This window comes from Phodopus roborovskii, unplaced genomic scaffold (assembly GCF_943737965.1).
Source record: "Phodopus roborovskii unplaced genomic scaffold, PHOROB, whole genome shotgun sequence".
Lineage (NCBI taxonomy): Eukaryota > Metazoa > Chordata > Mammalia > Rodentia > Cricetidae > Phodopus > Phodopus roborovskii.
The window spans coordinates 3,047,021-3,063,870 of NW_026126547.1; the positions used below are offsets into that span (position 1 = coordinate 3,047,021).

Consider the following 16,850-nt stretch of genomic DNA (forward strand, 5'->3'; position numbering starts at 1 on the left):
TAGACATTTTGTGCAAATGTAGTGAGCCATACAACAGACTGTGCCACAGAAAGACCTGACACAGACACTGAGGACCACCCTAGGAACTCTGAGCTCAGCACATATCCCTCACCACATGCCCAAAGCACTCCTGAAGCAAAGACTTCAAAAGAAAGTTCCAAGAAACTTGGGAATGTACATCGCCTACGTTTACAAGAAACAGGCATCAAGAAAATCAATGTCCTAAGCTGCACTCAGCAATCACAGGGGCAGATATGACAAAATACAACCTCAAACGTGTGCTCAATAAGAATGGATGCATGCATCTTGTCTTGGGATTTACATTGTTTAAACCTGAACTTCTTCTATAGTCCTGGTGGTTGAACCCAAGCTCTCATAGCTACACAAGAGCTCCACCAAAAGATACAACCCATCCTTGTGGGTTCTGAAGTAAAGTACACACTTCTCACCCACCGTAAGGAATTTAAACACCAGTTCCACGTGAGACGCCAATGAGGATGCATCTGCTTCATTACGTGCATTAGCTCTGACTGATAACACTCTGCTCTCAGAACTGAAGGGTTGCTATCAGTTAACCAAATGCCTACTTAAGCCGCCAACCTAACCCCTTTATTCTAGACAAACAGAAATGGCAGCGAAGGACTCTGAGAAGATGCGGCTCCCTCTGTCATTAGGTCACTGCTGGCGGGCTTCTTTCCAGGTGGACTGAATACCCATTGCTTTTCAGGGTCCCACAAGAAGGAAGGCCAGGGTCAGTCTACATCTTAAAGAACTTTTGCCTAGCCCCAATGTATCCATCCCAGCTTGTGTCACATGGAGCAGGCCCACCAGGCTCCACCCAGTCACAAAATGAGAGAACAGCCAGCAGTCTATTGGAGCCCCTGTGAGGAGTTTTTGGCAAGGATGCAACTGAGGCACTCAGTGGGCAATGCCTCTCTGACCACCTGGAAGGTGGTGTGGTCCTGTAAGAACATTCTGTTTGCAAAAAGAAAAACCAACAGCTTTTTTTTTCCTTTTTCTTTTTTTGTTAGTAGCACCCAGCCCTCGCCACGTCCAAGTTCAAACACAAGGTCAGAACAGACTTCCCTTTTGCTTCCAGCAGACTGATCCTAAGCAACAAAACACAGAGCCAGGGTAGGTCACAAGCAGACAGACCATTAGTAGCTCCAGGGCTTTGGAAATTTATTTGTAATTTTCCAAATCTGTAAAATGGATCTTTGTGTCCTTGGAAGATAGAAGCTCTGACTGCCAGACAGAGGTCAAATGTCTTCCCCTTGGGTATCTTCCACTAAACCTTCTTGTATTGTGACCTCCTTTCCCGAGTTATGGCCATGCCACAAGCAACAACTCCCCTAGCGCCTCCTGCAGCACAGTAACATATTTTAACCTTGTGAACTTGAGCTATGGAGTCAACATTTGCAAGTAACTCAGTTTCAAAGTACAGCAGGCCAGAGAGACACTTTGTAAAAGCTAGACAGTTTGTACTCAGAAGCATGGTGGTCCTGAAGCAAGCACTTTTCTATCTTCCTGCTGGTTATGGTTTGCATAGAAATAATTCAACTGCTGCCACGGATAGCTTTAGCAGCCTCAGCAACAGAGCTAGCCTCAGAGGAAAACTACTGTATGAAGTATGAACAAGCATTCGTATCCAATTGACCCAGGAGCAGTGGCATCCCACCTGCAGGAGGGGAACATAGAACCCAGGCGTTCTCTCCCATAACCCCTAACTACCCCTCCACACTTCAACATCACCAACAGGATACCTCGAATTTCTTTGCCCATCTGCAAAATGATGTGATAGTTCCCCTTCTAAGAGTCACTTGGGTGAAATGAACACATGCAGAGTTTTTAGTACCCTTGGCCACCAGTCTTTATTGCCCTTGTATCACTCTGAGGGGTCACCGTGACCTTGTCTGAGGTCTGGCTTCTTGCCAATTGCCCCAGTTAGCTCCCCAAGACCCAGCAAATGCACCTCCCTGCCCCCCCCCCCCCCACTTATAGACACTCTCTAATACACGCGCTTAAGTCCTGGCCTAGCCTCCTCCATGGTCCGGCTGCAGCCAACCCCACCCCCTTCCTGGTCCTCAAGGTCTCAGCACAGAAAAGCCTTTCTTAATACTTGCTGATTGATTTGCAAATATAACCTCATAGGCCCCAAAGAGGGAGGCACCAAATTCACAAGGACACTCAAATCTCATTTTAAAAGCAAAGAACTAAAAGCACGTTTTAAAAAGAATTAATACGAACAGACCAAACCCTCAACTTAGTGTACCAAAATGTCATAGAGTTAAAACTCTGTTGGGCCGGCTATACAGTATTACAACAGTAACTTCTGTACTCCCTGTTTAGTTCTATACATTGGGGCAGGAGGCACACATCAGAAAACAAAAGTTGGAGTGGGCTGTGACAATGCCTGGGGCGTCCCAATCACTAGTGATCACATTCGATAGTGCACTCCGCTGGTCCCCAGGCCCTCGAGGGAACTTTTTTTTGTGTTCAGTCACGCTAGGGAGTTCAGATCACCTGCTGGCACAGGCCAGAATGCCGGGAAGTGGGTGGGAGGAGGAAAGAGTTCAGGGTCTTTTCCCGAAGCATGGGCTTTCAAATCAGTTCAAACGAACGTCCTCCGTGGCAGAACACAGCACTGCACAGAGACCGCGGGGCCCAGGACCCTCCCTCTTACTTGTCAGCTACAGCGCCCGCGTGCCAGGAGGCACGTGTCATAGGTGCCCCCCCCCCCGGCCTGCGCCTGCACCCGTACTCCGAGAGAAGGGAAAAGGCGCGATAGGACCCCTGCCTCCCAGGCGATCGGAAGGAAAGGGAAAGAGGCGCACAGGGCACTTGCCTGGAAAAGGCGGGAGTAAAGTCCCGAGATATCCCATTGCAGCCCCAAGCGGCTCTCCGTCTCACTGTCCCTAACTGTCTCAGGGAGCAAAGTCCGCTGGGCCGAGGCGGCGATAGAGCTGCTCCGCCCCCGTCCGCCTAGAACGGCGCCAGCGGCCCGGACCCTACCGGCCCGCGCCCCAGCCGCGTCCCCAGCCTTGCTCCGCTTTGGCAAGCCGGCCTGCGCCGCGTCCTTTCCCGGGGACTTGGATGAGCCCTAGTCCCCGGATCGCCGCGGACCCCGTGGACATACCTCGTCCTGGATCCCGAATGCCCTTCCCGGGTGCCCCCCGCGCCCTGTCCCTGCACCCTCAACTGTCTCCGTGCCCAGATCTGGTGCCTGCTCGTTTGCGTCCCAGCTCCAAGACCCCGCACTCCCAGGCTCCGGAACCTAAGCGGGGTCCCAAACAAAGAGTGTGGCGCGTGGACGCCCCTGCCCTGCTCCCGGCCCGGGTACCTGGGCGAACCCGCAGCGCGGTCCAGCGGGGCGATGGCCGAAGCGAAGCTGGGCTCCGAGCTGCTCGCGGGCGGGCCCGTCCTCCTGGCTGGCGGCCCGCGCCCGCCGCAGGGCCCCCTCGAGGCGGCTCGGGCAATCGCCACGGACGGCCCGCGCACCGGGGCTATGCCGGTCACCTGGTCTCATCACCCTAACAATGTCCTGCCCCTCCGGGGGCTATACCCCCCCCCCAGGGTTCCAGACCAGAAGGATGAACTCTTAAAACACCCTCCCACCTCGCTGGCTTCCCTAAGCACCTCCGGGTCCAGTATACTAGAGGCTCTTCAGTTCCAAGTGTACCTGGAGAAGGAAGTTCGAGACCCATTCTTGCAAAACCAGTTTATTCTTTCATTCGGTGTGCCTAAGTGTTGTGCCTGCTGGGAGAAAAATCTACAGTACTCTTGTATGGCTTATTATTTAGTGGGGGTCACGAGTGTATAAAACAGCAGTCTTTACAGGAACGTTCAGAAGGCTTCAACAGCCCCTGCAAGGTCCTAAATTCACCCGGAGGCACACGGGGGATTGGGGTGGGGGGGGGGGGGTCTGGCCACAAGTACCTTGACTTCTTAAACTGAACCTGGCAGAAGAGAGCAAGGTTGAGGCAAGTCAGATATGCAGAAGAAAGAAGATCCCCGGAACAGCCTTTCTCAGATGAGGGCATACCAACAGACTGTCCATCCCTAGATTCCAATGGCTGGCCCTCTCTCCCAGTTTTCCCACTGTGAACTACAGGAAAAGGGCCAACATCCTATTCTATGGTCTCTCTAACACTTCTACAGAAATGAGATGCACTGCACCTCGCTGGAGTTCACAAAGGAATTTCCATCAGTTTCTGGATATCTGATACCGTTCCAAAAACACACTCGGGGTAACGTTACATCTTGAAAAAGAGGGCAAAAATTGTATCTGCCAGGCATCTGACAGTCCTACCTGGAGCTAGGTAAGGGCACTACCTGATGCCAAGTGACCAAGAACCATCCTTCCTGCCTTATTGTACCTTCAAGGAAACCAGGCTTGCCAGGAATGGTGGGAAAGTCGAGCAAGGAAAATGATATCTGGTAACTCCGTTTTCAGTGCAGCCTTCAGAAACATTGAAGGCCTGGATCCAAAAGCAGGCTGCCAAAACCCATTTCCTCAGTGAGAATCCAGAACCTGGGCCACACTGTTTCCCCTCCACCTGGCAAAGAGGTATGAGACCTTCATGGTTTGGGAAGACTGTGGCTACTACCCCCGAAGCTCTGGGAAAATAACAATATTGGGAGAAGGGTCTAGTCATTAGTTCCCTGAGGCAGAAGCTTCCTGGGCACCGAGCCGCAGGTCCTGCAGAATAATGTAGGTCTTTCCCCTGCCTATAGGAGTCAATGGGTCATGAGGGAGCCACAGGAGGCTTGGGAATGAGCCTCTAGAGGGGCATAGAGAAGTGGTTACATCCATCCTGACCTGGGGGTCAAGCAGGGACTGTTAATTTGTCCTTTGAACTAGTAAGGAAACACCCTGAAACCCAACTTAACTTGACAAAGGTAAACCTACTGATGGGATCAAAGCATTATAAGGTAAGGACCCAAGATTGTGCTATTCACTCAGGCTTTTACCAGCTGCTTACTCACCCCAGCCCTCTTATGAGTCATCAGGTTGCCTGGCTTGATCCCTGCTGCCTGAAGGACTGCATGAATTAACCCCACAAGGTGTTAAGACCACCCTTGATAAGAAAGGATGCTGAAGGGTGCGTGATAGCTCAGAATGAGGAAGACTCCAGGCAAGGCTGGCTGAAGTCTCTTCTAAGATCTCCCTACTCTGTTACCCTTACCCAAACTAAATAGTCCCTTGTCCCTGTCCCTTCCAGTGGGGCGGAGGTGGGGGTAGGGAGGGGGATACCCTAACTTGACACTTGTTTCTGGAACGGTGAAGTGGGGACCAGTACATGTAATGTCCACTCTTATATCCAGCACTAGTGTTCAAAAACAAACAAGCAAACAAATGAAAGATAAGGTGGACCATGGTACCCCGAGTACCCCATGTCAGGCTGTCAGGCTGTCTGGCAGCTCCCTAGTTTCTGCATCTCACCTACAGATTGAAAAGGGAACCTTTGGATGCATAGCCTGGACCTGGCCTGTCTAGAGCTAAGCACCATGGGGCCGCTTCACAGGTCATGACTTTGAATTTCCAAAATCTTAAAAACAACAAAGGCATAAGCAATTATCAGCAAAAGAGATCATGTGTTTCTTTTTTTCATGCTTAGCCCTCCAGAAATATTTCAGATTTGAAAGCATAAGTGCCAAATCAACTTATAAAGAAAAGCCTGCCAACATGGCCCCTACTTGCCAGTTCCCCCAGCACAGGAGAAGCTGGTAAGGCTGGAACCACTTCCTTCCTTTCTCAGCCCCCCTTAAAAGCCTCCTTGACTCTTCTCAACCAGAGTCTGGAATCTTCTTAGTGATTTTGTCTTTGCTATGAGGATTGTACAAAAGCCTGACAATTTTTATTCTTAAATATTTTCCTTATTGCTTCCCCCTTTCTCTGAGAAATGAGTGTTTCCAAAGACCTACTGGGTGTCAACAGGAAACACACACAGGCAGCCGCATTGCCTACAGGGCTGTGAGGCGATCAGGGTTTGGTATGAACACACGCCAAGGCTTTGCCTTAAGATGTAGCATCCCCTAAGAATTTCACTGAACACGTTGTCCTTTCTTTTCTTCCTTCTGTCTTCCCAAACATGTAGATCCTCACCCACAACTCGACAGCACAAGCTCCACACTGGTCAGCCTCAAGCAGGTTCACCTCACTTTTGTTTATTTATTTATTTAGATTTATTTTTTCCAAAACAGGACCTCACTATGTAGCCCATTACTGTTCTCAAACTCACAATCCTTTCTTGCCTCTGCCTCTCAAGTGTTGTTTTTCCAGATGTGAAATACTACAATCTAGCCCAGCCTTTGCCTGCATTGTGTCTAGAACTCCCTACAAATCTACAGGCGGTTGTATGTGTAACCTGAAAAGGATAATAGATGCACAGACTGCTGGACCAACATTATTTAGGAAAAATTTTGAAGGTGTTCCAAGTACATATTGGCATTTGGATAAGCACAGTGAGCAAAGATGGCCTTCCCCAATGTTGTGCATCCTCCAGTCCTTTGAGGACTAAGGGAGGGAGGGGGGAAAGACAGAAGGACAAATGTCCTCTCTTCTCGAGCTCCTAAATTCATGCTGTCCTGCCCTTGAACAGCTTGCTTCTGGCTCTCAGGCCTTCAGAGGGAGACCGGATAACGCCGGATGCTGGGCCTTTTTGGCATCCATAGTCTAACAGTAGCTGGTCTCTGTAATAAATCCTGTCTTATATATAACTTCTTTTGGTCCTATTTCCTAGAAAAACTTGTTGATGTGGCACCATATTCCCTAAACATGCACGAATGGGACAACATCGGCAACATGGATACTAGGAAACAGATGCAGGCTTGGGTCTTTAGTTTTCTTGGGACCTAGGCTTTGTTCTTCTCTGTGAATGCTGAGTAGTGAGTTTATTCAATAATCCTCCATGGAGCCATTGTCCTGGGGCAGTCCTCTCTGTTCCTGGATTGGATAGCCACAGGCAGAAAGCAGATCGTGAATTTAGTCACGGTGAATCACACTGGATGAATTTGAGATCTCCGACTCTTCTTGATGGAGGAGCCTTCAGCTTCCACCATGAATTTCCTGTTAGATATTTGTTACCGTGGCTTGACAATTTCCAGTGAAAGGATCTGTCTAGTTTTGTGAAAATCAGCCATTCAATGAATATGGGCCTGCTGAGAAGGCCTTTTTAAGAAAACTGCTTCTAATCATCTGATGAGACCACAACACATCTCCCCAAGACTGTAGATCAGCCAAGAAGTAATGGGAAAGAGCTATCAAGCAGCAGGCTAGGAAGCATGCCTTCGTTGGGTAGATGTCATGGAGAGAATATGGTTGGAAGACGGAGAATGCACAATGAATGAGAAGAGCGCCCCCTACAGGCATGGTGTGGGAACTAATCCTGTGCCAGGGAGGGTGGATGACTCCAGAGGGGTTTTGTAACAGGAGCAAAAAAGGGAACACCTGTGGGAGCTTGCTGGGAAACTGGGCTGTAGCTTACATGGCTCAGGACAGAGAAAGACACAGGTAAGGGTTAGGCATCAGTATTGCTAGGCTCATCTCCTTACTCCAGGGAGACTTGAGTAAGAATTCTGGAGCCATATCATAGTCACATCTGACTTTTCTATTTCTTCTGTGGTGCTAGGATGGAACCCAGAACCTTGATCATACTGAGGAAAGCATTACACCCCCAAGCCTCCTTTCTGTAATCTGCAAAATGAAGTTAGTAAAACTCAAGCCTGGACGTGGGGTTGGGTCCCAACAGCCCTTAGCACTGGCCCTAGCACAGAGAAATCTCAGGCTGTGGAACTTTGTAGAAGGCATTGGTCCATGAGCCTTGGAAACTGGATGAAGGTAGAAGAGAGTACTGCTCATCTACAATGAGTCTGATAATGATTGCTGGCCTCTCACAGCAACTCAAATCTTGGTGGGCCTTGTTTGACACTATCTAGAAACGTATTGCTAAGCAACCAGATGATCAGCCTTGGGCTTGGTCGTTTTAATTTCATTTTTATATTTAAACAGTTACAAATTAGACAAGGGAACACTATTTTATGTTCTTTTAGCAGCTTCCCACCAAGAACTTGAAAGTACTTTGTAGTTAAATGAGTATGGAGTCTTCATGTAAGAAGAAAGCCAGGTCAGCAGGGTGGCTCTGTCTCTTTTGGAAGTCATTCCACTTTCTGTGACTCTTTGGATCTGTTTATTCCAGAATATTCCCCAGGGTCAGGTAGGACTTATGGTGATGTCATTGGCCAGGCCACAAGACTCAGTCACTAGAGACCATTCAGGGGATGTTTTTAATTCCCATAATATCCCTTGCCTCATCCTGCTGTTTACATAGTGTGCCAGGGTCAGAACAGTTTCATTGCTTACTAGGAAAGGCAATTAAGATAGCCTGAACTCTCCCCTGCCCCTGAGCATTGTGTTGTCTCTTGTTTGGAGGCCTAGGGTGCAAGGGCCTTCCTGTCTGGGTGCATCTCTTACCAAACTGGACACCTGCACCTCCCATCTGGCCACTGGGGACCACATCTGTCCACAGCTCTGTCTTCTCCATGTTACCTTGAGCTTTCTGGATTTATAGCCTGGGGTGAGGCAACATTTCAAATAATACAGTGGCCATTTATTTGTTCTGTGGCTTTGGCAAGCTAATTAGCCTCACTGCACCTTACTTTCTTCCATAAAACATGAAGAAAAGAGCAAGGCCAGTCTTAATGCAGCTTTCCTGAATGCTGGATAGAACTCAATGTAGTGCTGATGCTTAGTGCTTTGTGCAAGTATCAGCCATCACAGCTGAACACCCCTGTTACTCATACTCCAGGACCCAATGAGCACGAGAAAAACTCCATTAGAGAACGGCTCAGCTGGCTCCCCATCCACCCAAGTTTGATTAACATTGCACTAACAGAATCTTTTTGACTTCCATAGCTCCTCTCAAAGCCAAATCAATATTCTGCTTCAGGTGTGGATTTCAAACCTCAACGCTCACCAACATCACTTTGGAGAGAAGAAGGCTACACATTCAGACTTCCATCCCAGATCCTCTGAACCAGTCTGTCTGGGAATGTATTCTGAGAAAGACGTTCTCTGGATTTTTTTTTTTTAAATATCCACAGAAGGAAAGAATCTGTATATATTTAGGAGGCTTGGTTATCCCTGTGCATTCCTATTACTATTAAAGGCTGTCTGGTGCAAGAATTTAGCTGAATATCTTAGCCATTCTAAGGGAAGAATTGGGGTCTGCTGCAGACTGGTTCTTAGCTCCCCCAAATTCCAGTCTGGCACTGCAGGGTACACCTCAGCTTTGGAGGGCCAACAGATCCTTACTGTCTGAGGGGCAACCTGAACTACTAAACACAAGACATGCTTCTTTGGGAGACTTTGAAGGCATGCCAGCACACCTCCACCTTCTATACACAAAGCAGAGGCTTTCCCCAGTTAGCAGCCCACGCTGTTTGGATGGAGAATGGACCACTATCATACCACACTCACTCGTGTGCCCACCTCCCTCTCCTCTGCCTCAGTGACCTCTGGACCCCACTGGATCCCTGGATGAATGAGCAGTTGTCCTCAGAGCTCTCAAACAGCACCCAAGAAACCCCTGGTTCTCCAAGATGTATGTGTGAATTACATTTTCACCATTAGAATAAAGCGGGTCATAATGCTCCCATCTGTCCATTGCTAACTTAAAACATTATTTTATTGTGTGAGCATGAATGTCACATACATGTATATGTACATAAATACATACATACATACATACAAAAATCAGAGGTCAAAATTGTAGAGTTGGCTTTCTCCTGCCAATTTTATGTTGCTTCTGGATTGAGCTCAGGTCTTCTGGTACCTCTGTCCACTGAGCCATCTTATTGGCTTCCCCTTGTTAACCTACAAACTCTGAAACACACTCCCCACCCCGACCCAAAGCGCGCACTGTCTGCTCAGACTCTTGGGCTCCCTGGCATAGACTGGGCGGTTGAGTGTGATAGGCTGCAGCTATTGGCATGAGTGCTTTCACTTATGTTTTTAACACAGTATTCATTTCCTAGAAATGACACAATAAGCAAATAAACATCCAGTCACATTACCATTTTCCTATTCTTCAGCATCCAGTGTGATGAAACACGGAAATTCTTCTAGCCCTCTCTCCCCTCCCTTTCCAAAGCCCCAAACGAACCAAGAATAGAAGACACCTACCAAATGCCCATCTCCCTTCATAGCAGCCTAAATTCAGCCCTTGACTCCCAGAGCAAGCTTGACCAAGACAAAAGAACTGAAACACACCATGCATGTGCACCACACCACACCACACCACACAGCGCACACACACACAAACAAACACACACTCTGTGTGTGCATCTTTGGATGGTTTGCCTGCTGCAATTGGCCTCCTACAAGCCTGGTTACCTGATTCAAGCTATTTTAAAATCTTGATGATTAAAAGAAAACTTTCCTCCTAGCCTTGCAGGCTTTCAAGATTTGTGTCAAGTGGAGAGTCCTCGTTTTGCAACTCAAGCTTTGGCAAATGATACACAAACAGAATCTGCCTGTGCATCAAGACCTTCATAATCCTATTCACAGGACCAAATGGAGGGAGGGATCTTGTAGGCGTGGAAGCTGCCAAAATGCCCTGTCTCCCTGTCTCACTAGCATCTGTAGTCATCACCTTTAGCCTTCACCTTTCCCCATGGCTTAGTATGAATTGGAGTCTTCTAAACTGAATATATGCTTTTATAAGTAGGGATGGAAGTTTGCCTTTTCAACATCAGGGTCTTGAATTACTTTGTCTGACTATAAGACTCTATGTGCACTGAAGGTTGGGTGGGTTGGTGAAAGATTCTCCCCTTTAGAGAAGAGATGTAAACAGGTTTGTTTAATGCAGTGTACAGAGAGCAGAGGGCATGAAAGTAATAGAACAGCCAGTACATGGTGCTGGGCTATGGAAAAGGCTCTGTTTTGCAGGAACCCTCATTTAGTAATGATGAGCATTCCAGAGTTCCCACCACACAACTGGAAAAAGCTGTCTTGGTGGGCCATAGTTAATTTTGTTTGGCCACACCGTTCTGTAGTTTTATTGGGACAGAATAGAATGTGTCTTTTCTGTTCAGCGGACACTTTCTGGGCTAGGTTTTAATCTCTTTCTGGTCTCTCAATCATGCCTTTCCCTCCACAGTATTCTAAAAGTTTGGAAACCACTTCTCCATCATCCGCAGGTGTGAGTCACAGGTGAGGACACTAGGGGTATAGCAGGTGACCTACATGAGTCAACTCCTAGGTTTTACTTCAGTACTTCACCACACTAGGTTCTTTTCTACCCAAGTTTAATTTACTGTGGATGTCTCTCGTCTCATGTATACCATTTAAGCAGCACGAAATCCCAGGGAACCCTCCTAAATAATGTTCTCAGAGAACTGCAATAATCACTCCTACAAACCTTCAGCAAAGAAAGAGTGCCCTGGGGCTCCTTTGTTATAATCTAGACATCACAGAAACCAAAAAAGGATGAAGCAATAGAAAGGAAAGGAAAGCTGGGACATCCCCCACAAAAACAGGGAGGAATAAGCTACCTCTTGGGACCTCTAACCAAATAAGTGTATCTTGTTCATTGCTTCAGATTCAGCACCATCCGGTTAAAGCCCCCAGGAAGAATCCCATTACAGAGGCACCCTCTGGAGACAAACACTTCCCTGACCTGGAGCAAAGCTGGTTAGCTGTGACCCTTTGGCCTCTGCTCCTTAACCTTATCCAGGGAAGGAATGGGGTAGAACATGGATTTCCCGAGTCATGTAGGAGATGGCTAGACTTGAGCAGAGAACAAAGCAGAGGCTATAGAACAAGATGAGTAGGACTAGGTTGACAAAGCTTCATGCATGTGTGGCTTTGGAGATGGTCATTTTTAGTTCTGTCAACTTAGCATAGTCTAAAATCACCTGAGAAAGGAATCTCCATTGAATGGTTGCCAAGGTCAGATTACTCAGTGTACATGTCTCTGGAAGATTGTCTCCATTGCTAATGTAGCAGAGACCAGCCCACCATGGGCAGTACATTCTCTGTGTCTTTGTTTCTGGGCTGTATAACAAGACTAGCTAAATATAAGCTTTTTAACCAACCAGTAGGCAACATCCATCATGGTTTCTGCTTTAAGTACCTACTTGAGTCCCTAACTTCACTTCCTTCCATGGTGAATTTTGACATGGAAGTGTAAGCCAGATAAACTCTTTCACTCCTAAGTTTCTTTGGGGCATGGTGTTTGCCATGGCAACAGAATGAACTAGGAGAGGCCAAACTGAGACTATAGGCTGTTTCCACCACATGCCCCAGGAAAATGAGGGAGGGTCTTGACACAGTCAGCTACACTGCACAGGTTTGATACTTGTGTTTCAGAATTAAGCTGTTTCCCCAGGGCTCCATCTTACCCTCCAGAAGAATGAAGTCATTTCCAGCTTTCGACCTTACCTGGCCCCTGGATGAAGCAAAGGCTAAGACTCAGTCCCCAGGAATATATCAGAGATTTGGGGACAGGGAATGTTCACAGTTCTAATTACCAGAAATGTAACCATCTATGAACATATCGTGACTGGGCAGTAGTGTGCAGGGTTTAAAGATGTTAGTTCCTCTGTCCTCTTAATAGCCTGATGTGGAGTTCAGTGAGGCTATTCCCTCAAAAATTCATGTAGAAACCTAACTTCCAGTGCACTGAGAGGCATGGTCTTCCGGGATGATAGTCATAAGAGCTCTGACACTGTGCATGGGATTAGCTGCTTTTATGAGGCTGTGACTGAAGGATTCCAGTTCCTTCTTGTCCCCTCTGGCTTGGCAGAGACCAGGGATCAGGCAACACCTGGGAAGCAGAGACCAGGCTCTCTCTTTCTAGGCCGAGTTTCTATTCATGATGAAGTACGCTGTCTTAAGTGTTCTGTTCAGCAGCACCAATGAGGCAGGTGCTATTACTGTCTAACATTTGCCAGGGACCAGGAAGACTGAACTGGGCCTGCACAGCATTGGAAGGAGAGGCTTTAAAATAATAGCTTCCAACTGGAGAAATAGCTCAGTATTTAAAGTGCTGGCTGCTTAGGTTCAGTTCTCAGCCACCTAATGGTGGCTCACAACTGTCTGTATTTCCAGTCCTGGGGGATTTAGGCCCTCTTCAGGCAATGTATGCACATGGGGCACATGAAGGCAAAACTCATATACATAAGGTAAAGTTAAAAGTGTTTAAAAAATGATAGCTTCAAATATGTATTTCTATTATTTTGTAATTACATACATGTATGTATCTAAATACATGAGCTTAACTGCTGAGCCTTCTCACTAGCTCTTTCAAAAGATTGTCTTCATGAGAAAAGATTTTGCCCAAACTACTCAGAAGTGGACAGAAAAGGCATGTTGGCATATATTTAAAAATGTGGCCCATGCCTTCGCTCTCAGCACTCAGGAGGCAGAGACAGGCAGATCTCTGAGTTTGAAGCTGCTCTGGTCTGTGTAGTGAGCATCAGGCCCATCCGAGATACGTAGTGAGACCCTGTGTCAAACAAAATCAAACAACAAAAACGTGGAGAAGGAATCTTAGAAATAGACTGGAGGTTCAGAGTGATAGCAGGCTTGCCCCTTTATGTGTGGGTAGTCACAGAAAATTGCTTATCTCAGAATAGGCTTTTCTTCGGTTCTCAAGTACACCAGCATGACTCTGTATACTTTCTGCAACGCAATGAGAAAAAAATCCATAATACCTGTCATTGTTTCTAAGAATATGTGATTGGCACATTGGCCCTTTGTCTTTTGATTGTCTTACAGTATAGACCGTGGGTTAGATCCTACTAACCCTCAGGAAACTTCCCCAGCTCCCACTCAAGTGAACTGTGGGTACTATTTCCAAACAAAGCCAATTCCATTTCTCCAAACAACAGTGACACGAAGCAGATTTTTCGCCCTGGTCAGTTCTTGCCACATATTTGGGATGCCAAGATTCTTTTAAATAGTGTGGAAAGTCCCAACAACCAGCCTAGATGTCAACTTCTGAGTAAATAGTTTCTCTTGCCAACATTCCTTTCTGGGTGAGCCTTCCAGCTTTGCACAGTATGCTGTCTGTAATCTCTGCATAGCGTCAGGCCCTACGGTAAGCAGCATATAGAGTACACCCAGCCATGAAGGATGCTGGGTCCACACTCCTTCAGAGCATCTTAACTCCCTGTCTGAGAAGCAGTAGCTGCTGCGGGTAGTGAACTATTGGAGTGAAGTAAGCCCTACTTCAGAGACAGAACAGCAACATCGGGGTGATTCTCCAGCGACAAGGTCCTTACTCCCTTTTGTGTTGGTGCACATACATGGGTGGAAGTTAAAGGGGAACCCGCAAATAATTCTGCCACTCTCATGAAATACAACAGCCCTGTATTACCTATGCTGTGGTAGGTGGAAAGAGAAAATTCCAAATATTTTTTGTTTTGTTTGTTTGTTGTTGTTTTGGGTTTGTTTGTTTGTTTTGAGACAGGGTTTCTTTGAATAACAGCCCTGTCTGTCCTGGAACTCTATCTGTAGATCTGCCTGTTTCTGCCTCCCCAGTGCTGGGATTAAAGGTGTGCACTACCACCATCTGTCATGAATTCCAAATATTAAGATTCAAGAAAACTCTCTTCTTTGCCCAGCTGGTTTCTATAATAAAGTTATATAGGGAATTGGGCGTGGTGGCATGTGCCTATACCACCAGGAGAGTACCTGAGACTAGAATCTGGAGTGGAAGTCCAGCCTGGGCTACCTACCAAGTACCCGCCTCAAGGGAGGGGGGCACCTGGGTTGGCAAGAGACCCAGTGTAGCTTTGCATGGGTGGTGGATGGTTTGGGGAGTTCAGGGGACTTCAACTCAATGAGGAGGAAGAAAAGACCATGAGAGGTCGGAAGCAAAGGGGTAGGTCAGTCAAGATTTGGAAAGGGAAGGGTGCTCTGGAGTCTTGATGGAGTCAGAGGAGACAAAAGACTTGGAGAAGACTGGTCCAGGGCAGTCCTGTGCTGGGAAGTTTATCTTCATTTCTGACTGATGGTGGGGTTTTAGTGCTTTGACTGAGAAGGGGCAAGCCCCAGGCACTGACAGTGATTTACCACAACTGTCTGTGGCCAATGCCTGTGGGTAAATTGTGTCTCTGATTAAAACAGGGTCAGGCAGGCTTTCTCCCCAGGTTTCATTTGCCTGTCACATGCTTATTAACTTTTTAAAATGTATGCACAGTATTTCATTCAACAAATATTAAGTGGTACATTACAGGCAGCAGGCTGTGTCACCCCCAATTCCTGTCCTCACCTCAGTACACCCCTGTGTTAGAGTTAAGGTCGGTTTTTAGTTTGTTTATTGTTTGTTTATTGTTTGGGACAAGCTCAGGCTGCCCTGGAACTTGCTATTTAGACCTGGCTAGCCTCTCATTCATAGTCTTCCTGCCTCGGGCTACCAAGTGCTGGTAGTTAAGATCTTTAAAGAGGTCATTAAGGGTAAATAGGTCATTAGAGTGTTTCTGGTTAGACTTCTCAGCATTGTGACAAAATACCTCACATAACTTCAAGGGAAGAAGCATTTGCTTCTACCTACCATTTCAGAGATCTCAGACTGTCATAGCAACAGGATGGACTAACACTTCAGTTCCTGGCACAGAGGAACACAGCTAGCTAAGGGAGCAGCCATGCAGATGCAAATAGGCTGAGGCATAAAATGGGGTGCCAGATACCATGTGCCCAGACAGGGAACACGGAACTGTTTAATGTTCTCCTAGTCCACCCTGGAGCTGTTTATGCCATGGCATTGTATGTTGAAAGTATATAACTGGCCTTTTTTACTTTGTCCTTTGTAAACTAGGCTGGCCTCCGACTCACAGATATTTACTTGCCTTGGCCTCTCCAGTGCTGGGATTACAGGCATGTGTACACCATGCCCCATGCTTGTAATACTGACAATTTAACCAAGGGCTTTGTGCATGCTAGGGGAGCGCTCTACCAACCAAGCTACACCCCCAGTCCACAGTGACTCACATGACTGGTAAACACCCATACTATTAGTAAAGTGGGACTGTGGTGTGTCTGTGAGGACATTTGTAGAGATAAGTAGGTCACAACAGTTAACCTAATGACTGCAACATCTGAATAGACTGCCCAGAGGTTGGAGAACTGAGGAAGGTGGAGCCTGGCTGGAGGAAGCAACCACTCTGTGTGTGTGCGTGTGTGTGTGTGTGTGTGTGTGTGTGTGTGTGTGTGTGTGTGTGTACGCGCGTGCATATGCACGCATGTGTGTATGTGTGTGTGTGTGTGAGTGAATGTGTGGGTGAGTGTGTATGTGTGTGTCCCACCTCTCATTCCCCCAACCCACCCCATCCCCCCATTCCACCACACTCTACTCTATCACTACCACCACCTCCATTCTGCTATCCCACCCGCTTCCTATCCAGCCACATCACCCTACCACTCCACACCACCACTACCCCATTCTAACCCCACCCCACTCCAGCCATAATGGATCCAAATCTCAGCCTGGGAGAAAAATACATCTTTCTTCCCGTAAGCTTTGTATGCCAGGCATTTTACACAAGTAGGGGTGATGTAAGCTGAGCCCTAATCGAACTTCACTGATATCCTGAAAATGAGAGGAGATGAGAACATACATACAAGATGGCTATGAGAAGACGCTGGCAGAGGCAGTCAGAGAGAGATGCCTCAGGAGACGCCAGTCCCACCAACATGTTGACTGTGAACTTCCAGTGAGACTATCAATTTTGGCTGTGAAGCCAAAGTGTATGCTGCTTTCTTATGGCAGCCTAGTCAATAAAAACACACTACGTAATGCTTTGCGGTCTCTCCATGTACTCCACTCCTACCTGGCACCCTTATT

At 47.3% G+C, this 16,850-nt stretch overlaps 1 protein-coding gene across 3 annotated transcripts in view; it reads right to left on the reverse strand.

The window, feature by feature from the left end:
* Tns3 (tensin 3) overlaps positions 1-3,536 on the reverse strand; it is a 223,324-nt gene extending 219,788 nt beyond the window's left edge. For 2 of the 3 annotated variants that reach the window (XM_051200598.1, XM_051200597.1), the window contains exon 1: positions 3,341-3,536. In XM_051200598.1, the coding sequence (XP_051056555.1) occupies positions 3,341-3,526 (186 nt within the window). In that variant the 5' untranslated portion in view covers positions 3,527-3,536. Of the gene's footprint in view, positions 1-2,845; positions 2,993-3,340 lie in introns of those variants that run through there. The other variant, XM_051200600.1, reaches the window with a different exon arrangement.
* Between the last annotated feature and the right edge of the window lie 13,314 nt (positions 3,537-16,850).